General features: G+C 40.7%; 1 protein-coding gene across 5 annotated transcripts in view; it reads left to right on the top strand.

Moving 5' to 3' along the window:
• CDH8 (cadherin 8) overlaps window positions 1-27,370 on the top strand; it is a 234,001-nt gene that overhangs the window by 48,514 nt on the left and 158,117 nt on the right. Inside the window, exon 1 of one of the 5 annotated variants that reach the window (XM_079988217.1) lies at window positions 25,082-25,170. The exons of the other annotated variants lie outside the window; for them this stretch is intronic. Coding sequence (XP_079844343.1) covers window positions 25,090-25,170 — 81 coding nt within the window. The 5' untranslated portion in view covers window positions 25,082-25,089. Of the gene's footprint in view, window positions 1-25,081; window positions 25,171-27,370 lie in introns of those variants that run through there. 5 annotated transcript variants of the gene reach the window in all.

The raw sequence follows: 27,370 nt of genomic DNA, 5'->3' as shown, positions 1-27,370 counted from the left end.
CTTTCTGTCGATCTGTCTGCTCATCGAAACCTCATTTGTATGATTTGCTCTGAATGCATTGGCAAAACATAGCCAGTCAGCAGAAAGGTTCTTCAAAAGTGCCAGCCTTGTTAGTTTAGCAAGAACTCAGTGGCTGCTATTCTACAGTCAATAAAGAAAGAAGATAGGCAGTTGACACTCCATGTCCTCTCCAACAATCTGCTGCATTATATCTGTCAATTTTGGTTCTCTCTTTCTCATTTTTCAAATCTTAAAATCAGTTCCTCACATTTCCAAACAAGTTTGCATTTGTTACAATAAGAAAAAAAGCTCTGAATTCCCCCCCCCCAGCAACCCTGAACTAAGATTTAGCTGCCAGCCCAGTTCGATGAAGAGCACTATAGAAATTTAATAAACATAATTAATAGTAATAATATCTGCCACCACTGCAGGAATTCAGTTGTAATTACCTGAATATGCATACCAAGTAAACGGTTTATTTGCACGATTAAGAAATGCCTATTGAATTAAAAAGAAAAATACTTTATATGTGGCATCTGATGTTTAGCCAAGAAGATGATTGAACTTAATGGGTTATTGACTGGAAGTTAGGGATGGGTGAACCTGTCAATTCTGGTTTCTCTTAGTTTCTCACACACACACCCATCTTAACCTCAGTTCTGTACATTTCCGCATCAGTTTCCCATATCTTTTTTAAACAAAAAGCCATTGTGAAAATTCACCAGCATTTCAGTGAGACTTTCTCCTAAGAGACACATTTATGTATGCAATCTGGCCTAAAATAATACAGCTTTGCATGTTATCTTCATTAATATATGCATTACTTAGCTGAATAACTGCATTACAAAATTCTGAGAATTAAAAAGAAGGTTGTGTTTCAGTTCACATCTTATTTTCAAAACTATTAAATATTAACAGAGTTGAAATTCTACCCCATCCCCACTTGAGGTAGGCTCACTGCAGAGGGACTAATTCACTCCTGAAGTCCTTGGGTGGTTCCCATGTACTTCCTATGGTCTGCTGGTGTTGTCCTTATGCCCAAATACAATGGACACACCAATTATGCATCAATGCCCTTGAGGGCCTTTGTGAAGTCTCAGCATTTCAGATCCACCTCTTCCACCTACCTCTTTGGAACTGCCAGAAGCATTGGGAATTAAGAGGACATTGTGAAGACATCCCAAAGTATATCTAGAGGGCTTCAGAGTTTGTCTTAGAGTCTGACGTCCCAGGAGTCCAGTCTGAAAATATGAGCCCCAAATGCAATCACTGGGTCCTGACTCACATCATACCTGTTCAAGATACCTCTTATTTTGAGGAATCATTCCCTCCATATATAGTTGGTCTCTCTAACAATGGGGGTGGTGATCATCTGAGATGCTGCTCTTATATCATACAAACCTGCGAGCAAGAACCTTTAGATCACTCAGATGAAAGCACAATTATTCTGCTTCTTATCTTCCACACTCCTACACAGTGCTTTACAGTTTCAACAAAGCCTTTTCAGTTTCTCAACATGCTCATGACCCAAACACCAGAAAAAGTGTCAAGTACCTTGGAGTGAAAACAAAATTTTCATTAGAGAATTATACTGAATGGATTGTTGTAGTTGACAGTCACTGCTGGCAGAGCATGCTGAAAGATGCTTTGCCATGGACTCTAGCTTTGTTAATGGATTGATATCATATGTTTGACATTCTCTATGACTCTCCAAGACACTAGCATTTCCTGTTGATAATCTAATGGAGCTATTCAGTTGCAATCCAGTTCTTTTTCAAAAATGCTACCTCTCCCACACCCACCTTTTGTTGGGGAGCTTGCTCTAATGCACTTCCATCTTTGATTTGTTTTTTATATCTAGAGATGTATAAAATGATAATTATATGTTTCTTTTTTAAAAAAAAAAAAAGATTTTTATTTAAGTTTTTCATAATACAATAAGATAACAACTACAAAATTGCAAATAGAATAAGTTGAATACGGAGTCCTCTGCCCAAGGTAATTCTTAGCCCTTACCACCCACAGAAGGTAGTGGGCCCTCCTAATTCTCACCTGGGGTCTTTCCTTTCTCCTCCCAGACCCACATTTCCCTGTCTCTCACCCAGTGTCCTCCATCAGCCATCTACCACCCCAATGAGTATGCAATCCCTGGACCTTAATAAAGGCTCCAGACATAGGACAGAGAGAAAAGGGAAAGAAGGAAAGAAGGAAAGAAGGAAAGAAGGAAAGAAGGAAGGAAGGAAGGAAGGAAGGAAGGAAGGAAAGAGAAGAACAGAAAATCAGACAAAGAGAAAAAATAAAAGGCAAAATTAAAAAGAAACATTAGAGAAAAAAGGCTTCCAATTTTCCATCTTCTGGTTACATTAAAAAAAAATGGGTAGGGGAATTATTTAAACCATTCATTTCAGGATAACATCCATCTTCTCCACTTTCTGTTAAACATTTTTTCTTTTAAGTCAAAGAGTTTCTCAGAATCATTAATTTCCATTTCCCACGAAAAGTCAGAGGGATTCACAACATGTTATTATTATCGGTAAAACCATGTTTTTTTTCTTTAATATTAACTTTACCACTATGAATTCCAACCACTATTACTCCATATTGAGTAATAGTAAATCAGGCATAGGTAAACTTGGCCCTCCAGATGTTTTGGGACTACAACTCCCATGTTCCCTAGCTAACAGGACCAGTGCTCAGGGATGATGGGAACTGTAGTCCCAAAACATCTGGAAGGTCGAGTTTGTCTATGCCTGTAGTAAATACTTCTGTCCTGGTCCATATCAAAATCTCTCCACTGTGAAGAAATATTAGAATAATATTCCATTTCCCCCTTGTTATATTTCCTTCAATTCATGTCAAGTCAGGGGTATAGGATTGATGGGGGGGGGCTGCTAGCGTGATTGCCCTGGATGCATTATTTTTTTTTGGGGGGGGGCTGCTCATTCCATCCTCCCCAAGCCAACCCTGCACTGATTTTCAAGGCTGGGATCTGATTACACCCCAGACTCGCAAAGTGGCTCAGGGAGGATGGCATGAGAAGCACACCATGTGCGCCCTTCAATCCCAGCCTCACCTCTGGGGCTGGGATCAAATGACACATGGCTATTGAGTCCTTCTCACCCTCCCTGGATCGCAATCTCACAAAATTTCATTCACAGAAATTTCTTAATATTTATACATGCTTTCTAATAACATGTATATACCTGCATCCCCACATTTAATATAGTCCCACAACTTGGTCAGGCCATAGATTTAACATGCAATGAAAGAACAGAAAGATGCATTTTAAAATGTTAAGGGGGGAAAATTGTTTCACAAATTGAACTAGTTACCAAGAAAGATTGTGAGATCCCCACTGTTTGATGTTTTCAACTTGACTATTTGTCAGATGGTGTATGTATAATTAATTCTGCTTCATGGACTAGTTTGTGTTTTAAAATGGCATTTCAACTTCTCTAATACTCAGCCTCTCATTATGTGAATCCGCTATTTGATTTGAGCTGCAAATAGTTACTTCTATGGATTTTAGGGAATTGGGAATAGTTATGTTGACATAAGAATACCCCATTGGCATATGATCAGGTGATACCTTTCCTCTGCACCTCTAATTTTCAAGGTCTTACAGTGCAACTCTATACACTGCTTCCGAGGAAGGTACTTCAGCCCAATGAGACTCAGTACATAGAATGTGTATTTAGAACTGTAAGTATATAGTGCAACCCAATGCAGGTTTACTCACAATTATGTCCCACTTTTTCTAATGGGGCTTACACATAGGAAAACACGGTTTAATCGAAGGCTACAATCCTAAGCAAACTGTAAGCCCCATTGAAAACAGTATGGTTAGCTGTAATCCTGTAGACTTATTTGTGAGTAAGCCTCGTTGAATTCAGTGGGAATTACTTCTGAGTAAACATGTATCAGCACCAGTTCCTGACAACACACCTGCTTTATTTAGAATAATGAACAACTGTGGCAGAGGTTTTGATGTTTCCACCACTTATTATTCATCTCTGTTCATTATGTGGAGCTTGTGTAGCATAAAAATGTGATCCACTTCACTGCAAAAATTGGAAAGATGGAAGTCAGAAATTTTACAGCTGTGTGTGCTTTGCTTGAGATGAAAACATTTCAGAGAGACTCTCAATTGGTTCCCCAGTAGTAAAGGGAAACTCTCTAATGATAAGGGTATATTTGTGATGAGCAAAGTCTCTCCTGCTGTTTAGAACTTGAGTCTGAATGAAAACCATAGGAGGCTGGGCCATTTCTGATAGAAAACAGTTTTTTAACAGCATGAATTTATGAATCTGCTCGTTGCAAATAAGAGTTTATTATGCTTAGTGCCTAAAATGATGCCTCATTTATTAAATTAAAGCCACACACACACATACACATTTCCCCTTCAAATTATGTGCAAAAGTAGTCTAGGTCTACAAACAGAAGTTTTATGAGTGGCTGGAATAAGACCTCAGCTTTGCAAAACTACTGATTTGGCATATGACTTCAATCAATCATTTATTATATGGCTATAGACCCACTAAAAAACATACAAAGGATAAAAGAATAAGCAATTAAAACATTTGCTTGTTTAAAATACAGTATAACACAAAAGGTAAAACATATAAAGTGGTACCTCGGGTTACAAACACTTTGGGTTACAAACACTTCGGGTTACAGACTCTGCTAACTTGGAAGTAATACCTCGGGTTAAGAACTTTACCTCAGGATGAGAACAGAACATCGTGCAGCGGTGGCACAGTGGCAGCTGGAGGCCCCATTAGCTAAAGTGGTGCTTCTGGTTAAGAACAGTTTCAGGTTAAGAACAGACCTTCAGAACGAATTAAGTTCTTAACCCGAGGTGCCACTGTATTTCATTGCAACAAACAAATGGAGTGAAGTAGCTAAAGTGGTACCTCAGGTTAAGAATGGTTTCAGGTTAAGAACAGACCTCCAGAATTAATTAAGTTCATAACCAGAGGTACCACTGCACTGCATCTAAAGTATTATATGCTACAAAAGATAAAAATATAAGATAAAATTACAATTAAAATGGGGCTATCATCTTTCAAAACATTGGAACAGAGGAGATAAACTAGGCCAGTGAAAGTAGCTTGTTTGCATCAGCCAAGAAATATTCTAGGTACCATTCTGGTATCCTTCTTGGGTGTTTCCTCACAAGGAGACAAAGTAGTCTATTAAGTTCCTCTCTATAAAGGTTATATTCAAAGAACACCTGGCCCAATGTTTTGACCACTTAATCTCCATACGGACACCCACGACCCTCTTATGGGACACCTTGAAAATGTCGTTCCAATAATGCAGAAAGGAGGCAGTTAAATCTAGCTGTAGGAAAGACGTGCTGATTCTTGAGGATGGGTAGATTATTCAGAAATCTAAGCATGTTTCAAAGGTTAAGCCAAAATATATTGGAGAACAAATTCTAGGGGTTTGATGTGGCTTCTGATTTAGGAGGTACAATACTCCTCTGAATTTGTTTTATTGAAGGAAATTGGGAATCTGTCTTATTTCAACTCAGGCTATTAATTATTTGTTTATATGGCTGTGTCAGTGATTGCCCAGTGATTTATTTGTTCCATACTTCAGCAATGTGTACTCTGACTAGCAGCAGCCCTTCAGTGTATCAGTCAGGGGTCTTTTCCATTAGGGATGGAGGAGAAATTCCATTCTATTCATGGTACAAATTAACCAACCTTGTTTGCACTTTCTGAAACAAGACATGAGCCGAAATGAAGCCATCCTTTGAAATTCAAGCCTCTGAATTTTTCAGGGGAGTTCTTGGGCCAAGTAATGTGTACAAAAATGCATAAACTGTAGTGTACATAATTATATCCATATTAGTGAAACTAACATTAAAATACATTATATTGATCAAGGCTGACCGGGTCCGGTACGTTTCCTTTGCGCCAGAACCCCCAGACAGTAGCAGAGCAGAGCAGCGCGTGCTTGATGCGTGGGTGAAGAGAGAGTCCACACGCTGTTTCTAAACTAAACAGCTTTATTTACATCAGACAGATAAAACAAGAAACAATCCATCAGAGACAGCATCCATCCTGCGTATCTGCTTCTCTCCGCTGAGAAGTGAAAGTAACTTCACAGACAAAGAACTCAGCTCCCAGATGTAGAAAGCTCCTCCCCAGATGCAGGGCACATAGAGTGTTAACCTTATAAGCACCAGACCTCACACATTATATTATGGGAATACAAAAATGCATTATATTATGGGAAATTGCTTTGCAAAAAATGAGTATATTATGAGAAATTCATACTAAAATGCTGGTGAATTTTAATGAGGATTTTTTTTTTAAAAAAAAAAGCACTTGCACAATGATATGGAAATGTTGAGAACTAAACTTAATATTGGGAAAGATGATAATCTGAAATTGGCAGATTGAGCCATCCCCAGTTTGCATTACCTGTTATCCAATGTCCTATTCACATGAAAATGTCAGGGATGCATTTGGAGAACCTTTTGCATGCAAAACATGTATTCTGCCATGGAGTGATGTTTCCTTCACACTGGCATATGCTGAGTCAGACCATGGCTCCATCCAGACCAGTATTTTCTACTCTGCCTGATGCCTGCTCCCCAACATCTCAAGCAGTTCTTTCTCTTCCTCTGATGTTTGCATATTATAAACCAGAGATACCAGGTATTGAACCTGTGACCTTGTGCTTGCAAAACGTGTGCTGTACCACTGGACTATAGGCCACCCTAATAAAAACTGCATTTTATTGCGCTCTTGGTTGGAATCTTCCAAAACATCAGATGAGACTTCTAGTACAAAACATCTGTAGGGCACCAGTTTGGGGGAGGCTGCTGTAGGAGAAGACAAGGGACCTTGATTGTTTTATTTATCTTGTGAAATTATGCTTTGTGGAGTATGAAGAAATGGCTGCATTCTCAGTGTATAGATTTTGGTGTCACGGACTCGCAGAATCAGATCATCATTTTGAAAATGTTAATAGTGACCTACTTCACAGCAGTTTTAGAAGATGAGTGACATAGGAACATGCTGTCAGGACCCCTGGGACAGACGGACTGGGTGGGCTGCTTGTTTAATTAATTTAATGTAATTGGGTTTAATTTAATAATTATGACTGTCCTGTTCTGCTAACATCCTAATTATAAAATTACAGACCTTTTTCCTCAGTCGACTTCATTGCATCATTTCTAAATATGAAAGGGCATATGAAAGCAGAAAGTGAGGAAAGACCTGTAATAACCAAATATGGCCGGATGTTGATGTCAACTCCAGATTTTTGGGGCAAGGAGTTGGGGGTCTCACAATTCATGAGTGAACGCACCTCACTACCACTGCCTATTTCAAGGCCAAGGAGCTGAAATGCGGCCCTCTAGGCCTCTCTATCTGGCCCTTGGAACTCTTCCAAACCACCCCCTCTGGGTAGCTTCCAACATACATAAAAACATAATAAAACATTTAGCATTTAAAAAAAAACTTCCCTATACAGGGCTGCCTTCAGAGGTCTTCTAAAGGTTGTATAGTTATTTATTTCCTTGGCTCAGGGGGTCACATAACTCCATATCCTTCAACATTTCTCTGATGAAAATAGGGGTGTCCTAAGGAAAAGCGTATGAAAGTATGTATGGAAGTGAGAGCTGGACCATAAAGAAAGCTGATCGCTGAAGAATTGATGCTTTTGAATTATGGTGCTGGAGGAGACTCTTGAGAGTCCCATGGACTGCAAGAAGATCAAACCTATTCATTCTTAAGGAAATCAGCCCTGAGTGCTCACTGGAAGGACAGATCCTGAAGCTGAGGCTCCAATACTTTGGCCACCTCATGAGAAAAGAAGACTCCCTGGAAAAGACCCTGATGTTGGGAAAGTTGGAGGGCACAAGGAGAAGGGGACGACAGAGGACAAGATGGTTGGATAGTGTTCTTGAAGCTACCAGCATGACTTTGACCAAACTGCGGGAGGCAGTGGAAGATAGGAGTGTCTGGCGTGCTCTGGTCCATGGGGTCATGAAGAGTCGGACACGACTAAACAACTAAACAACAACAACAAAAGGAAAAGCGAGACATTCCAGGATCAAATCAGAACCTGGGATAGTTTCTGTAAATCTGGGACTGTCTCTGGAAAATAGGGACAGTTGGGAGTGTCTGGTATCAGCAGCTGGTCCCCTCCTGGGATCTGTGCCATGATAGGGAGTGGTATGAGCCTAGAGGAGTGGCATGAGAAGACCCTGAAGCATTTTCTAAGAACTAGGAGTAAGGGTAATGGAGGAAAGAAGAAAATAAATATGGCCATGAGGAGGGCATCTGGATAGTAGGTCTAGCAGGCACACAAGTCACTTGGTCATGATCTGTCATGCTACAATTAAATGTATTGTATTGCTATTTTAATTTATACACACTCGGTGTTAGGTCCTGGTCAGTGCTCTAACCTCTACACCACACTTGCTCTTTTGATTTTGATTTTTAAAAATCTTCTGGAGAAGGGAATTTAACAGTCTGCAACAGGGGTGGTGTGTGGGGTCAGTGAGTTATGCTTCCTGAGAGAAGAGGGTTTTGTATATGATAGTGTCCCGTATTTTCATTGGTCAAAATGTTGGAGAGTATGAGAATATTTGACAATTCCCTGCTATGGAGCTGAATGAAATTAAATGAGAGAAAGTACAGAGAGCCCCAGTTTCATCTTCATAAGCTTCTTTAAGCTTTTGCCCTGAAAGGTTTCTACTAGTTCAAAGCCAATGCGTTGGCTGCACTGAACAGTCAAAGCAGAGTTGTATTTTCTTGGTCTTTCAAGATATAATGCCAGCTTAATTCAGGTTTGGGTATTATAAATCTCATGGGGGGAACAAGATAGACATCAAGTAAAATCATCCTTCAATTACTTAAAGAAAAAGGAGAAAAACACGCACACAAAGAAATGACCAGAAAAAGAGAGAGAAAGGGCTGCATTCTAAAGATGTTTTAAAGTGACTTTTTATTTTATTTTGCTGAAACATGTAGGCTTGATTCTTAAAACAAAAATTCTAAAAAGAAACAAAATATCAAAACAAATATTGCATAAAAGGTAAAGGGGCCCCTGACCATTAGGTCTAGTCGTGACTGACTCTGGGGTTGCGGCACTCATCTCGCTTTATTGGCTGAGGGAGCCAGCGTACAGCTTCCAGGTCATGTGGCCAGCATGACTAAGCCGCTTCTGGTGAACCAGAGCAGCGCACGGAAACGCCGTTTACCTTCCCGCCAGAGTGGTACCTATTTATCTACTTGCACTTTGACGTGCTTTCGAACTGCTAGGTTGGCAGGAGCAGGGACTGCATAGAATAGCTATCATTAAAGTTATAATCCTCACCATGTTTACTTGTGAGTTGTTACTATTTAAAATCCCTGAGCGGGCCCAGCAAGCCAACGAACCAACTCCAGGCAGCAGGCAATGTGTGCAAGGCCCCCAAGAGGGTTTCCCCCCTTTCCATCCAGTGGAGTTTAAGGAGAGCATCTTGCAGGAATGGCAGACACCTGGGGCCTCCAGGGCAACACGCTCTCTCATAAAGTGGCTATATCCATTTGATAAGTCTGGAGTGGGATTTCTGAGTGTTCCTCTCGTAGATGCCCCCATATGTTCCCTCGCTCCTGGATCCATGGTTTCCAGAGATGGGCAGGGTTACCCCTGAGGATGAAAGGGCAGAGGTTTTGTTGTGCAGATCGCATGAAGCTTCTGCCATAGTCATTAAGGTCTCAGCTGCAGATTCCTTCATGGCCAGAGCAGCTCAGCAGCTCCCACCAGAGTTTGTCCATGCCCAGCAGGGCATAGCAAAGCTAGCCAAGGCTCCCACCTGTGTGGCCTCATCGAATGCCTTGCACTTTGCAGCAAAGGCCATGGCAGCAGATGTGGACATGCACAGGCAACTCTGGCTTAAACAGTGGCAGGGGGATGCCACAGCCAAGACCAGCCTAGCCAGCGACCCCTTCAAGGGAGGCAAGCTATTTGGGAAGGGGCAGGAAGACGTACTTGTAGAGACCAGGAACAAAAAGAAGGCACTTCCGCATAAGAAGAGAGAGAGAAAGCGTCAGAAGGGAAATTATTCTTCCTTTTAGCTCCATTAGTCATTTACTGCAACTGAGCAAGGGAGTCTCTGGCCACCCAGAATACTCCATGGAGTCCTCTGAGTCCTCTGCAAGACTTACCCCTTACTTACCCCTTCTGCTTCAGAATCCTGACCACCAACAGGAGTGGATACTGAAAGGCGATCTGAACTCATTCCCCCCCCCCCATGAAACTTTTCCCCAAGTATACGACTTTATGATAACTGTGCCAATTTTCATATATTTGTAAAGGCAACACAATGTTTGATCTATTAAAGTAGTGGTTTTGAACATGGGCAATTGCCCCGGGAAAACTAATAGCTCCTGCTTTGTGTCTCTTTCCCAGTCTCTTTCTTCACTGCTGCAATGCCTGAAGCTTTTTCTTTTTTCTTAAAAACAAAATAAAACTATTCCTTGTATTGATTACAAAGTGGGGCAAACCATCCATTTACCTAAGTTATTTATTTATTTAACCCCCCCCCCCTCCGGGGGGGTATTAAAACACTATATAGAGATACACACATTTGTTTGCTCTTCTTCCTGATGGGACACCATGGTAGCAACCTCTGCGTTATTCTAACCTAATTAACTCTGCAAAGCATGTGAACTATTCCATTACAACCTGCAGACTGGGGCTTTTCTATTAGGCCCACCAGCATCCTTCTCCCCACATTGTTACTGTTTCTTTCTTTCTTTCTACTTAACATCAAGTCTGAGTGAGACTTTTGGGTAAACTCAGAAGCTACCTCATTACTTTGTGATGTTTTGCTCGGTCCTGATAAAGGTGTTATGTGTCAATTGCTGTTCCCCTGTGTTACTTTCCTATTTTCATGCAAAACATTTGTTTTTTGCTGGTCTGATCACTAGATACAAATGAAGGAATATAATGTGACCTGACTGTTGCTTTTAGCAACTTGTTTGACATCTGGAGGGGAAAGAAAGATATAATATCATGCCTTGTCCTTAAAAATTACACATTGATAGAGCATAGCAGGATGAATTTTGTTTTACATCGCAGGAATTATACAATTGTCTTTGGGAAATGACAGGAATTGTTTAGTTAAAGGGCTTCTGTGCATATGAGGATTGATCATCCCCCTGCTGTGGGTCAATAACTTTTATTCCTTTCTGCTGAAAAGGAATGCTTAAATAAACATAAAAGTCCTGCTAAATCTTACCTAATTTCAGAAGACCTCTCCAGGGTTTTTATAAATGTGGATTTCCCCTCCCAGCCCTAACTCATCTTGATGTGATTACTTATTCTCACTGTACATTCAGCCTCTGAGTTATAGATGTGCTACCCCTTATCAGTAAAGCACAATGCCTATTTTCCATGGGTGAGATATATTAACAGGCGATAACTTAATCTATATGATGCTGAACTACCATCTGAGATTGGATTTAAAAGATGTAAAATAAATGCTAGATGAATGCCAACAAGAGCTGCTTATCTCATTCATTTAAAGTCTTTAAAGCATTCAATAAAATGGGTGTTTGCTCTAAATCCATGAGTAGAATGTCAATTTTCTTGTTTACGCTGTTATAAACTTAAAGAGAAAGCCCCCAAATTGTTTCCTGCAGACAGACCAAACACATGAAAAAGGCTCATTTGCGTTATTTCTTGATAGTAATTACATGAACATTGGTGATCCTCTAAATCAAAGCATAATGTATCTTGATATGTGTATGCTAAAATGTTTTGAAGTTGCCGTTATAATTACAGTGAATTTTCAAAGCAGACAAGCAAAAAAAGCCCCCACTAAATATCTTCCTGTAATCTCATGGCGTGAGTCATATAGCATCGAAAAGTGACTCTGAGTCTAATAAGTGAAAAACAGAAGCTTCATTTTACTCAATCTACAATAAACAAAATAAATAGCTTTCATTTTATATTAAACAGTGGCTTAGATTAAGGATTTTGTTTAAATAGACCACATTTATTTAAGTAATAAATGGTCTATGGAGAGCTGGACCTAACTCAAGACACCATTTCATTAGGAGCGGGAAGAGTTTTAGCCCTTTTTATGTCATTATGTCATTTTCTGGGGGGGAAACAGCTTATGGAAACCCCCACATTTCCCCCTCCGTAGTGGTGAAATCATTTCCATCACGGGATTTTAATTACTGGATTTGTTAATCTGATAAAAGATGAAGGGAAGGCACAGACAGGAAGGCTTCTGTAGTTAAAACATGAAATCATATCACCATTTATATCTGATAGAGGGAGTGAAAAGTCAAGCGAAACTGAGAATGATATTGGTTCACCCCATTCATTCTGCCTAACAGATTTTTTGACTGAGCTTCTTACTAGTGTGAAGGACTCTTGACATGTATGTTGAGGTTGCCTCATTGAATGTGGCTCAGGACGACACAGACACCATGACAACCATGGGATATTTCCAAGGGTCTCATGTGGCAGGAAGCATTCTTGACTCAATAATCTGTTTTAGCCAGAATAGCAGTGCTCTGTTGGAAGGGGTGTACCATTTTACAACCCTCTACAACTTCGAGGGCAAAGTGCAGAGCCTGGGTGCTTCCAATACGCATCTGGTTGGCCACTGAGAGAAGAGGATTTTGTACTAGATGGGTTTTCACATGTTCTTACATTCTAGTTTTGCAGGTTAAAAACCTGCCATGGTCAAGAGGCACTTTGCCAAATTAATCTATGGCCTGGGAGCCTTTGTTTATCAAAATAAATGCATGTGCCATGGCTGTGATGGATGAATCTGTAAATAATAATAATAATACCAGTTTCTCATTTTTCCAGTTCTATGTTGGGGGGGGGGGATCACCACAAAAAAATTGTCAGCATTTTGCATTCAACTTTACCTAATATAATGAATTTCTGTTTTTCATGGATGTATATATTATATATACATTTTTTAATTGGAGAACTGCATCACAGAATGAAAAAGTGCAGATTTTGATGGATAGCTGTGACTTTGTTAGCTTTTGCTTTGGGAAGTGTGAATTAGGTAGGCTTGCATTAAAATGTAACTAAATCAACTTTCTCCCCCATCATAGCGGTGATGAGATGCATTTTGTCCATTAGTAAACTAGGGAAAGATAAACTTGCAAGAGGAACACACACACCCCGGACACACAGTCTGTCTGGTCTCTTCTTCATTTGTTCTGTTTTTCATCCACAACATAAAAACAAGGAAGCAATTTTGCAACCTCTGCTGTGTGCAAATAATTTGCTGTCCACATTTCAGGAACATATTTTTTTTTAATTTTGTCCAGCTGCTCACGTCTAATTTCTTCCTCATGTGGGTATCGCCTGGAAGAGCTTCTTCCCTCCGAGCTACGTCTCTCATCCTTCCAATTGCATCCACATTCCTTTGCCTCGCTCTGCAGTTGGCTCACAAAGTGCATTTATTGTCAAATCCAGTCTATTCTGCCTTGTCATTTTGCTTAAAACAAATAAGCCTTAAGCAAATGTAAAACTCTCAGGTTACCCCTGAAGGTAAACGTTATCTCAGTCCTACATAGCCTGCTTGTTCCTTGCTAGAGGAATTTGGAGGGGCATGACTTGTTTGTTTATAGAGCCAGTTGTAATCAATAAAGGGGCATCTGGATGTTAAAATAGCTGACAGCTATATTTTCTATGCAAAACTTAATATGCCCAAATGGTTTTGTAACAACTTTCAACATGCCATTAGCGGATTATTTCCATGCTATGTTTTCTGAACTCTTTGTATGTTTCATTTCTTGCCCCTTATTGTATGTTTCATCCCCTCCCCAGCTGTTTTCTGATTGTAATTTATTTAGTAGAAGACTCATTGGTTGCTTTGTGTCTGCTCCTAGAAAAAACATATGCTTATTTATAGGCCAGCTTTGAGTGCATAGCATCATGGGTATTTCCATGATGTTCCCCCTCCCAAGCATGGACTTCCAGTAAGGTTTGCAAAACACAGAATCTTTAAACAGATTGCATGGCAATGTTGCCTCCTTTGAGAGCAGGGGTTATTTTGCCCCATCCCCCCTTTGCATAGAGGAAGCCTCATGAGGCTTGATCTCAAGATAGGCAATGGTGAGGCCATGGCTGGCCTTTTGTGACAATAGGAGGAGAGTGGCTTCCTCTGTGAAAAGGGATGTGGAACTCTCCAACTTGCTCTTCATCATTTGGCAGTGACTCATCATTTAAGCAGTGCAAGATTAGCCAATAGGTTTCAGGGTAGGGTTTTTGAAGGGATATATTGGATTGGTTCTCAGTGCCATGGATATTGGCCTCCCAACTCAACTTGGGCAATAAAGAAATCTGGCACCCTTTATTCTCTATGCAAATACAAGTCCAAAGTTAATTTCCTCATTGCAGGTCTTTTATGCAAACAGTTATTAAAATTGTGATTATATACTATACTTATGTCTCACAAATCTTCACTCTAGTGTGTGTGCAGAAAAGGTTATTCTCATTATGTTTGAATCTGTGTTAGCCACCATCTTGAATTATTGGCTGTTTCCTACTCCAACTTGCCACCGCCTGAAAAAGTTGGCAAAAACCTGACAGATGCTGCTACCCCCTCTTGAATGACACTAATAACATTGTGATTTATGGCATTTTTTGCAGTTGGTACAGTCTATTAGCTCATTCACAAATTGTGAATGAGCTAATAGATGGTAGAAGTGACAATCATAATTGATAGCTTCAATGTGTTTTTGACATAGCAGAGTAGATCATGTTCTTGAATATATTTGAAATATTAGTCCTTCCCACACAATCCATCCACGCATGCACTGAAAACCTGCTAGAGCCACCTCCGGTGCCACAGACCTCACTGGCTCCTCTTTTCCAACAACTGCAAGGTACATATGATACCTGCAATGGAGCACCCATGTTAACAGTTGTGTATCCATAAGCACAAATGGGACCACCCCACCACTCAGGAGTCCAATCGCATGGATCACCTACAGGCATGAAACAAATAGGTTTTAATAGCCAATTCTAATTTCCAATCCTCTCAGAAACTATGGTTGTGCCTGAGTGGAAGTAACTGATGCAGGATGAGCACTGCAAATACCTGGCATCAGCCATTAGGTTTTGCATAACGGCAGTGATACAGAGAAACAGCACCACAGACTGACCATAAATGGTCAACATACTGCAAGCAGAAAACACTGTGAAAATAAGCTCAGTTTGGCCTCAGTTATGTTCCCAAGGAGCTGTCTGATACTAAATCAGTTCATTGGTAAATCTAGGCTACTCTTGTCTACACTGACTGGCAGCAGCTTTCCAGGGATTCAGGTAGGGATCTTTTTCATTCCTATCTCAAGATGTCAGGGATCAGACCTGGGTCCTTCTGTATCCCGACCAGGTTCTCTACCACTGAACTATCACCTTTCTACTATTCAGGTCTCTTCTTGAATCTTAAGAGTCAAAGACATATATAAAGAAGTGTACCCTCTATTGTGTGGGCAGGTAATCCCTCCCCCTACCTGGCCTGGTTTCCCTGGCAACGCTTCCCCCAGGTGGGATTGGACAAGTCACTGGGGTAGGCGGGGACCTCCAGGTATCCCACCTGAGGGAAGGCAAAGCCTATGCTGATGGGGCCACTCCAGATCCAGGGCTGCATGCGTCCACGCAAAGGGCGCCCCCCGTTTTAAGTGGGGAGCGGTCATTGTTCACAATTCCAATGCATATTCACGTAGAGAATGGTGATTTGAAATTAAATCCACAAAGTTAATGAATTTGTCAAAATGGCCCATATATTTTCTCTGACCGCATTCAGTATGGATAATTTTGAAAGGCCTTCTGCAAATACCTATTTATTATGTCAGACTTACCTGTTTTCTGTGCATGGCAGGAGTGATGCAAACTTCATCACTCTATACTTCATGATGCTAGAACGGCAAATCAGTGGTTTGGTAGTATTCTTTTCGGGAGCAGTATAGGTTTTAATTGAGAAGGACTCACCATATTGGCAAACTGTGTGCAGAGATTTTGAAAAAATAGGAGTTGAAATGAGACCATCAAAATTGAATCATGATGCCCACTGTGAGGAGCTTAGAGTTAGTCATTTGAACTTTCTAAAGGAAGCAGAAGAATCACAGAAATCACACTTTCTGAAATTGACTAGGAGGCAAAAATGTGTCTAAAAATCAACAGCTGTTATTTATCTATTTTGTTTTATTTTCTTCTCATGGTTTTCATGAAGCTTAAGGAATCTTTTTAGAATGTTTCTTATTCAGTTTTCTCCCTGGGTTTTGGAATTGCACATTACAGAGTCATAGAATCATAGATTTATATATCATATAGATTTATATATCTACTACTGAGCTATGGGCCTTCCATGAGCTACAGCCTTCTCATAGTACCTGGAGACACCAAGATGGTGAGCAGGGATTCTCTAAGCCTGTCATTCAGTTGGGCTATTGCTTCCGTAACTAAGCATCTTGGGGTCTGCAGGATTCTGAACTGGATAGGGTGTCTTTCAGTACTGGAAGAGATGTGGCCAGATTGGGTAGAAGCTGTTAATTATTGCCAGTTTGGGTGGGGCTAAAAAGCCCCTCTCACTTTAGACGACGTCCACTCACAGTTTTTGAATTGCTGTACAGCTTCTTGTTATGTTAAAAGTTCAGAAACCTGAGGTCCTAGCTAACCCAACAACACACATCTCATCTCTTTATCCTGGGTGTGGGCTCAACTGCAATCCCAGGAAATCATTCCATATTACTACTCCGCCACCTGTGTTCTTAGGCTCAGATTGATGAGTTTTAAAACTCAATCCCTTTTCTGTCCCGATTTATTATTTCCTCCTCATTTCAAATATAATCCATGCCCATTTCACATGCCTTTTGGAATCAATGTTGAAGAAAATAAGGGGATGGTAGAGTAGAGAAATGAGGCTTTGCAGGGTTCTGTTGAGCCTCATTGCTTTGTAATCAGTTGCAGCTATACACTACCTTGAAGAGGATTATTGTCCTTCTTAGCTTTCTTTTCCTCCAGGCTTATACCTTTCCAGAAGAAAACCTATCCAGCAGCTAAGCTAATGCAGCTGATGCAGGTAATTTCAGGTAGAGCCAATGCACATGTACAGATTCAGAAATCTGTCATGTTCAAGCATCAAGGGGCATGATTTCAGCATTAAGTGGGACGTGCAACAAAAAGCTGTGGCTAGTGTGTGCTCCTGTCTGGAGTTCTAGCCATGCCCTTTTGAGAATACACCACCCGCTTCTTCACTGTTTCCTATTTCCCCCTCCAACAGTCAATCAGCATTGCATATCAGTTGAGCATGCTCAGGCCTCAATAGGATATTCATGGGCTTTCCTTCCCCTTAGGGGTAAAGCAACTGCTTTTTTTTAAAAAAAAAGTCCTCATGAAAATTCACCAGCATTTTAGTGCTAATTTCTCTGAAAAGACACTTATTAATGCAATCTTGCCTAATACACGCCTTTTTGCAAATGGCTTCCCCGCCCATGTAATGCATTTTGTATATTATTTTCAGTAATATGTTCATTTTTATGCTCACTCTTCCCTATCAAATGCATTATTTGTACACATTATCTGGCTAGAGAACTGCATTGCCAAATTTGGAGAATTTGAAGGATGTGTGTGTTATTTTCCAAAAATTAGAATTAGGTAAGTTTACCTTAAAATGTTATCCAAATCAAATTTCTGCCCCATCCCTAAACATAAGGGAATGAGATGACTGCCTCAGATAGTAAATGTGGTGGGCCTTAGAGGAGGCAGCACTGACTCATAGAATCATAGAATTGTAAAGTTGGAAGGGACGTTGAGGGTTATCTAGTCCAACCCTCTGCAATGTAGGAATCTCAGCTAAAGCACCCATGACAAATGACCACGCAACCTCTGTAAAACCTTCAATGAAGGAGAGTCCAACAGCTGTTGAAGGAACTTTCCTAGTATCAAAGTCAAGCTGACCAGTCAGTAGTTCCCTGAGTCTTCTTTTTTCCTCCATTTGAAGATGGGCACAACATTTACCCACCTCCAGTCTACAGGGACCTCACCTCTTCTCCAAGATTTCTCAAAGATTATAGTCAGAGACTCTGAGATTACATCTGCAAGCTCCTTTAGTATCCTTGGGTGCAGCTCACCTAGCCCTGGAGATATGAATACATTTAAAGTAGCCAAGTGTTCTTTTACCACCAGGGGTCAGCATTTATTTTTTTTAGCAGTGGGCCGGTCCACTGTCCCTCAGACCGTGTGGCGGGCCGGAGAAGCGGCACCGGGGGGGGGGGGCTGAAAGAAGAGGCAAAGGGGGCAAGTAGTCCTCCTACCCACCCCTACTCCCATCCCCAGCCACTGCACTTACCTTCCCAGAGGCTATTGCTGCCACCACCACCACTGCTGCTTCTCATGGGTAGGCAGAGCGAGCTCATCCACTTAGCTGCCTGGCCCACAGGAGCACCAGGGCGACAGTGGTGACAGGAGGAAGAGGCCGAGTGGCAACAGGAGGAAGAGGCTGAGCATCAGTGGTTCTACCAATCAAACCCCGTGCCTGGTTTACCTCAGGGCAGCATGGGGACATTTTTGCTAATCTAACACCACTGATGTAAACCAGGCATGGCATCTGAGTGGCAGAGTCACTGCCACTTGACCTCTTCCTCCCGTCGCCATCACCGGGAGTCTCAGCTTCGTGGCGGGTTCCGGCTTCACGGCATGGGCCAGATTTAGGACCCAGGTGGGCCTGATCCAGCCTTAGTTTGCCGACCCCTGCTTTCCCACCATCACCAGATTAATTTTGGGTGAAGACAGAGGCAAGTTCAGCCTTCTTTCTGTCACCCAATAGCATTTCTCCATCTTCTCCATGCTGAGGACCTACCACTTGCTTATTCTTCCAATTGCTTCAAACATAGCCTAAGAAAACTTTTATTATTATTTTTAACCTCTCTTGCAAGTTTAAGCTCATTCTGAGTTTTGGTCCACCTGACCTTCTTCCTGCAACTGGTGGCTACTAGTATATACTCTTCCTTCATGATTTCTTCTTTCTTCATTTCTTATATATGCCCTTCTCACATCTCAGCTCATCTGTAAGCTCTTTATGCAGCCACACTGGTTTGTTTAGATGCATCCCACATGTCTTTCTTGTTGGAATTGTCTGCATTTGTGCCTTCAATGTTTCACTTATATATTATTATTTATTTATTTATTGCATTTATATCCTACCTCAAATTGGCATACACACTGAATTCATCCCCACAATAACCCTGTGAAGTAGGTTGTGCAGAGAGGCAGTGAATTTCATGGCTGAGTGGGACTTTGAACCCCTGCCGAAGAAGATCAGATATTATTCCTTCTGCTTTCAGGTCAAGGATTATACTGTTCCTTAGCTCTCAGCACTCAAGAACTTCCCTTCACAATGTGAGCTAGCTCGGAGACTGGTTGGTTAGACCAGTTGCTGTCTAAATAGTGATTAGTGAAGCACTTTGATGAAAGACAATGAAACATTTTCCATAGCCCTGCAATGGAATCCATCCCTCACTGAACATGCAAATCTTGATGTGAAAAGCAAAACTCACAAAAATATCAGCCCAGCTCTGTTACAAGCCATAATGAAATCCTCTCTGCATTGTGTAGCCCAGTCTTTTCCTTCACACTGCCAGAAAGTCACCTTCCCAGTGGCTTTCAGTTTTCGCTGAGATAACGGCTGCTTAGTTGATGTTTATATTTTCAAATTCAGGATGTGTTTGGCAGCCAATTGCTGGGTGATCTCTTCTATTTGGACTGTCAGCTTGGCACATTATGTGGTCTTAAATAGAGCACTCACCTCCTGTGCGCTCACACACTGCAATTTGTGCCGTGGCACCATTATGTCTCTATCTTTCTTGTCTGTCCCCAAATTGCTCTTTTCCTCCAATCTATTAGGGTTTATTTGATAATGTTGCATAGAAACAGCAGTGACATTCACTCGCCTACCTGTATTCAGATTCAGATTGTAAGAAACAAGGTATTTTAATATATCGTCTCTAGCATCCCAGCAGTTCATTGTACATAAATTGTAGTATCCTTGGAAAGCATCCTTGGTGGAACAGCAAGTAGTTAAAAGCACAGCATCTTGGCAGAGTTCCAATGTTTGGTTGCAGCGCTGCAAAGCTCTCGCTATTGAAATTTACACAAGTTGATAGAAATGTTTTTCCACCTTTGGCCAAGTTGGCTTTGTATGTTTTCATTTGTTTTCATTTTTGAAATGCATTTGCTGTGCTAGACCTCCATTTAATGAATTTATAAATGTATTGTAGTGCAATCCTACTTAGAAATAAGGGTGTGAATTTGATTTAGTTCTCATTTAAAGGCAAACATACTTATCACTTTCTAAACTGCAACTCAGTCATTCCATGATTTTTTTTCTATGTGTTTCTCCAGCCAGCTAATGTGTAGAAAATACTAGTATGCATATATTAGTGAAAATAACAGACACAAAAAAATGTACGAGGAGACATTGCTTTGTAAAAATGTATATTTTAGGCAAAAAGTAATGGAAAAAAATGTGTATTAGGAGAAATCCGTCCTGAGTACCTGACAGAAAGAGAAATGGACAGAGTCACCCATGCATATACTGAAATTTTATTGAATTCAGTTGGACTTGCCCAAAAGTAAGTGGGGTTTAGATTGCAGCCTAAGCTCCCTTTTTATGGGGTGAAATAACCAACACTTGAAAAGTAATTTTTAAACATAAAAGAAACCAATAAAATAATATTATGAAAACAATAAAAGCCAAATGGGCAATTATTTTTGAAAAGCCATGCCCCTTCGTCCCTTTGCTGTGATACACAAAACAAGCAGCTTCCAAACTACTGTTGGTGGAACACATTTGCTTGTGTTAAATTAAACTAGATGAAACCAGCAAAATCAGCAAACCATTGTGAGTGCTTATGGAATCCCTTTCAATTGGATCCTCCCCTGAATTTTGCAGTTCCCTATTTCTTGCATGACTTCTGAATCAAAACATGGTGGAACATAATTCATTTTTGGTTGGCTCCAGGAGGAATGTTGCCCTTGGGTCCTGCTTTCAGGCTTCCCAGAAGCATTAACTTGGTCCTTGTGAGAACAGCTCTCTGGGCTAGATCAACCATTAGTCTGATCCAGTAGGCTCTTCTTATTCACTTATGAGATTTAAAGAGGCCACAGTCTTGGAAATTCTTAGTAGGGCCAAATAGCAACCCACTGTTAAAGACACCCCCCTCCACACACATCCAAAACTGTAGAACTGTTTGCTGTTTGGCCTCATTCAGGTGCATTTGGGGGCTGAAGACTTTTTAATATCCCTATTAATGTCTACTGTGGACTTCTTTAACTTAGTTTAAGGCTTTGGAATAAAGTCTCCTAAATTGGGTGAATCCCAAAATGAGACAACAAAAGGCCAATATCCTGAGAAAATGTAGATAAGCATCACCAGGAACATAAAGCATAGATGCAAAATATCAAGTCCAATAGAAAATCATTGAATAGTATTGGCAGGTGCATTGGGGATGGGCATAGCTCAGTGGTAAGGACACATATTTTGCATGCAAAAGGTCTCAGGTTTAGTTCATATGATTGAGAAACCATCAATAACTGTTGCCAGTCAATGTGGGAAAATATTGAGAGAGACAAATCAATGATCTTACTTAGTATAAGTATCCCCAGCATGGATGAAACAAATGGGAGCATGTCACTGGTTGTACATGACTGGGAGATAAGGGAATCAAACTAATTCAGTGCCTACTCACATGTCAGTCTTGTAGTTTAAAATCACTGTAAATAATGTTCCCTGGCCTTCATGTTTGCTATCCCACCTTCCTGCACTTGGGATCCTCCCCCCCCCCAAAGAAGGGGGGCTTTATAAAAAAATTTCTCTGCTTACCAATTCTTTCACAACACACACACATATATGTGTACATAAAACCACATATGTAGAACAGACTATTTTGCATACAACATGAGTCTATTTCATGTTTTATGTACAATTGCTCAATATATTGTTATTTTTTTAGAAGTCTGGGTCACTAGGCTGCATGTGAGCAGCTGTAGGGGATGGGGGAGAATTTTATTCAATTCACATTTAAAGGTGAACCAACCTTTTTCACATTTTCAAAAATCAATACATGGATGGAAACACAGTAATACTTGTGCTATCTTTAATTCTCATTTGAATTGTATGAAAGTCAGTTGAAAGAGAATTCCATCAACGTAGGGCCACTGCAGAAAAGGCACTCCCCCAAATGCTCACTAACCCAATTGGTTGCACCAATGGGCATATAATTTTGAATATGACCATACAGTGTTGTGCATGGTGTAAGAAGGAGGAGAAATTCAGTTCACGTGTGAAGGTGAACTTACCTAATTTGCACTTTCTGAAACAATCAGAGAACCAAACACAGCCATGCTTCCAAAAAATTGAAATTCTCTGAATTTTGCAATGCAGTTCTCCAGCCAAGGAATGTGTACAAAAACCATAGAATCATGGAATTGTAGAGTTGGAAGGGACCCCAAGGATCAACTAGTCCAACCCCCAGCAATGCAGGTATCATAGCTATAGAATCCCTGAGAGATGGCCATTCAACCTCTGCTTCAAAAACCCCAATGAAGGAGAGTCCACCTCCTTTTGGGGTATATGGTGGAGTAAAGTGTGCAGGCTCATCCTATGTTCTTACGTTGTTAGCAGAATTTGATGTATTTGCCCATCTGTTTGTGGTTGTTCTCATGCATTATGTGGGCATCAGTTGAAGCCAGTTCTTGAGCAGGTATGTGTACACCTGCTTGTGTGTGCACAGTTGTACATTTCTTCCCCAATCCATCTAGCTATGCTCTAGAGAGTGTGAAGGTTTACACTTCAGTGCTATTAAAAGGGCCAGCGGGTCCTTGAAGGAAACAATAGATCATATTGAATTGAAGTTGCAATTGCAATAGAAATTCTTCCGTGAGAATAAATGAACTGCCTCTTCTCTTGAATGCTTATACTGGTAAATGATCATTTAAACTGTGGGTCATTGATGAACACATCCATCATCCTTCAGGTGTCACAAGACACCAGTGGCACTAAGATAAGTTCTCTTTGCCACCTAATGGCTTTTCATCTATCTAGCAGAAACAGAAGTCACACTGGACAAATAATAATATAAAAAGATGGCTGGGGAAAGGCTCACAGCAAGAGGAAGGTGTGACAATTACTAGAAGCAGTGGTGTATATAAATGAATGCAAAAAGCCGCTGACTTCCCTCAATATTTAGAAAGTGAGCTGGGGCTTATTGGCATTCATAGAAAATTGGGAAGGAATCCAGGGAGCTAGAGGTGTAGTGTCTCTGGGCTTGCTGAATGTGGCCTGTCTCCAAAATGCAACACTTCCCAAGAGGCCTCAGAACTAGGGATGAGAGAATACATCAAATATGAGTTCTCTAAGTGTCTCATTTTCCCAGTCTTCAGTTCACATAGGCTTGCAAGGATAAAAAAAGTCCTCATGAAAATTCACCAACGTTGTAGTGCTGATTTATCCTAATAAACACAGTTTTGTATGCAATTTAGCCTTATAGATTTTTTTTGTAGAGCAGTTCCCCATAATATACAGTATCTTTGCATATTATTCTTCACTAATATATGCATTTTATGCACACTTTGCCCCACTACATTCATTTTTGTATACATTTCTTGTAAAATTCAGAGAAGTGCAAATTTTGAAGGATGGTGTGGTTTTAGTTTATGTATTGTTTCAGAAAGGGTAGATTAGGTAGGCTCATCGTTCAATTCAAGCTGAAGAAATTGTATCCCCCATCTCTATGCAGAACACTGGGATCCACTATATATTTTGGGCAATGTCCCTCTATATATTGGGTTTGTTTGTTTCATTTTAAGTGTCCAGGATGTTCTGGGTGTACAACTTTCTAGTTTAGTTCAGTATAACTAAGAGGCTGATAGGGCTATAAAAATGGTTAAGGTACTGATGATCTGGACACCCAAATTGCCATGCTTCCATACCCAAGGCACCCTGATCTCCAGATTTGGGGGAGGACACCTGAAAATAGGGTATTCGTGTGCATTTCCTTTCTAAATGGAGGACTCAAAATATAGCCAAAATGGAACTTTTGTAGGCCATCATATGCCCACCCTCTAGAGTCTTGGGGGGATGGGGAAAATAATGAGTTGCTGAGTTTCCTGAGCAAACTTTGTTACATCCAAAAAGAACTTTCAAAACAATAACTACAGTTCAGTTCTTTCTTCGCAAGCTTACCTTAAGACACAATCAAACATTGTGGAGCTCTGAACACATATTTCTATGAGTATATTTGTTTATGCAATTACTCTTGTTCATTGCTTGATTTTAATCATGCGCTTGTGATGTATGCAGGCAGGAAGTGATAAATATAAGTGTAACTGTCATGACAACTCCCTGCTCTCAAACATAGACACACATTCATTACTGCAGAATAACAAATAAGATTTGTGTATGGTATACACAACATTTACATTTTTATCAAGTCCATTGATCAGGGCTGGATCCCTGAGGATCCAGCATGATTAACAATTGCTGAAGGTATATGGCTTCTGTGAATCCCACATACTGTATATGACTCAGTTTATTCCGTCCATCTCCTGCTCCCTTCTAGTTTAATCCTTAGCAGACTAGTTGGAATGAATATGACTAGAATATTATACAGCTTCTACCAGTGTGCCTTAATTCAGGGATGGGGAACCAGTGGTCCTCCAGGTGCTATCGGACTCCCGCTCCCATCACCCCTGATGGTTGGCCATGCTAACTGGAGCTGGTAGGAGTTGGGAGTCTGGTGACATCTGGGGGGCCATAGATTGCCCACCTTTGCCTTAACTGAAAGGGATAGTTGCACAAAAGAAGGCAGGAGATAAGCATTACCCACAATTCATTCATCTGGTGATGAATTAGTGGTGTCAATATTTGTTAATGAGGGAGAAGTGTCAGAAAGGGGGAGAATAAGAGTGTCAAGGGTGGTTTATGACTGGTTGGCATAGAGACACTGTTCTAGAATAGATTATGTCTCCACTCTTGTACTGTGTCTCCATGACAACCAGGAGCTCTGTAGGAACAAAGGTCTTACAGAGGCTTATATGATCTCCATGAGATCAATGCTCAAAGCTGAGTGGTGGTTGTTCTGCTGGTTTGTTCTAAGTTCCACACAGAAGCCCCAGGTTACATTTTCCAAAAGCTAAAGGGTCTTTATTTCTTATTTCTAAGGACACCATTTCTGTCCTGCTTTCTTTCTGAAGTAGAACAGTAGGGTGACTATAGTTGTATAGTGTGTACAGTTCGGGTTTGCTGCATCTCAAAAAGAATACTCTAGTGCTGGAAAAGGTTCAAAAAATGACAACTAAGATGTTCATGGGGGGAAAGTGACTCTTCTATGCAGAAAGGTTATAACATTTATGGCTTTCCAGTTTAGAAAAAAGGCAAACAAGAGAAGACATGGTAGAGATAGAGATAATTATGCAAGGTGCAGAGAAAGTAGGAGAATATATTTTTTCTCCCTCTTCCATAATGCAAGTACTCAGAGTCATCCGATGAAGCTGAATGTTGGAAGGTTCAGGACAGACAAAAGAAACTGCTTCTCCACACAACACATTGCTAAACCATAAAATCTGATCCTCAAAGCTGTAGTGCTTTATAAGATCCCACAAGTTGGATGGTTTTAAAAGAGGATTAGACATCTAAAGAGCTGATTCAGCACTTGATAACTGCTGTGTGGGCATTAATTGCCAGGGAATGGAAACATATGGTACAATAGTGTTTGGCAGTTTGTAATCAAGGAAATGTGGACACATAGACTAAGGTTAGCTCATGGTCAGGGTAAACCAGACTTTTCTATTAGTACAATTTTATTGATTGCATGAACTGAAGAGAACAAGGAAGCTCTCTGCCAGCAACCTCCATGTATATCTGGATAGTATGAACTATCTCACTATTTTCTTCATACTTACCCGGCTCACATCTGATGAGTTCTCCTGGGGGAAAGCAACAACCCTACTGTGAATACACAAGTAATAACTGATTTACCTTGATATCCTCTCATCTTCCATCTCCTTTATTTTATATAAATGTATTTCTTTTATTCACTGTATTTTGTCTTCGTGGTTTTTTTCATGAACGTGTGTTAAAATGTATTTTTTTAATTATTTTAAAAGAGAAAATTAGACAAAATCATGGAGGATAAGACTATCAGCTGCTACTAGCCATGATGGCTATGTTCCATCGCCACTGTTGGAGGCAATATTCCTCTGAATACTAGTTTCTGGAAATCACAAGTTGGGAGACAGGTGTTGCAGTCAGGTCCTGCCGATAGGCATATTGCATATTGCTGGTCATCTGCATACTGCTGGCCATTGTGAGAACAAAACACCGAAGAAGATTGCCCTTTGGTGAGATGGAGCAAGGCTCTTTTGTTGAGTGATTTCACCCCACTATAACATTGTAGCCCCATTCTCACCGAAGTGATCATCCTTGTCTGAATGTATCCCTTCAGGCTGCAGATGAACGCTGCTATAATGGAATGTTCCTCCATAGAAAAATAATGAATAAATCACTTAACATGGAAAACTAGAAATCAGCCTTATCCTGGATGTCTACTTTCATATGTCATGCCCTGTCCCTGCTGGAGTATCAGTATCCGCCAACCATTCTGCCCCATCAATCTTGAGAAGGAGTTGAGTGCTTATTTCCCTAGGAGTGATTCTGTGCTCAATTCATAGCCTCACCTCCTTACACTTTGGCCTCATTTGTACTATACATTTAAAATAGTCTCATTCCATATTAAATAGTCATGGCTTCCTCCAAAGAATCATGTGAACTGTAGTTTGCTAAGGGTGCTGAGATTTGTTAGGAGACCCCTATTCCTCCTCACATAACTACAGTTTTCTGAGAAGAAGAAGAAGAAGAAGAAGAAGAAGAAGAAGAAGAAGAAGTAGTTTATAAACAGAGGGTGGTTATAGCTCATTGGTAGAACCCGTGTTTCTTCATGCAGAAATTCCCAGGTTCTATCTCACGATCACAATTTAAAGGATCACCGGTAACAGGTCCTGGGAGAGACTGCTACCTGCAAACCTAATGAGCCACTGCCTGTCAGATCAGACGGTACTTCATTTGGTATAAGGTCATTTCAGAAGCTCACATATGTTTAGCACAGGGGTGGGTTATCTCAGGCCAAAGGATTGGGGGGGGGGCAAACATGGCACTCCAGGCATCACTATATGGCTCTCTGAATGCACCCTAGGCCACACGTCCTCTTCCCAGGCCTTCATCAAACCTATTTCATACCTTCTTCCAGTGTTTCTGACTGGATGGAATGTGTTCTTGAACTCTGATAATGTCTCTTGGTTCCCTGGATAGAGATGGGTG

Source organism: Podarcis cretensis, assembly GCF_951804945.1.
Source record: "Podarcis cretensis genome assembly, chromosome: 8".
Classification (NCBI taxonomy): Eukaryota; Metazoa; Chordata; class Lepidosauria; order Squamata; family Lacertidae; genus Podarcis; species Podarcis cretensis.
The sequence above is the reverse complement of the archived record's forward strand: the minus strand, read 5'-3'. Positions and strand labels throughout refer to the sequence as shown.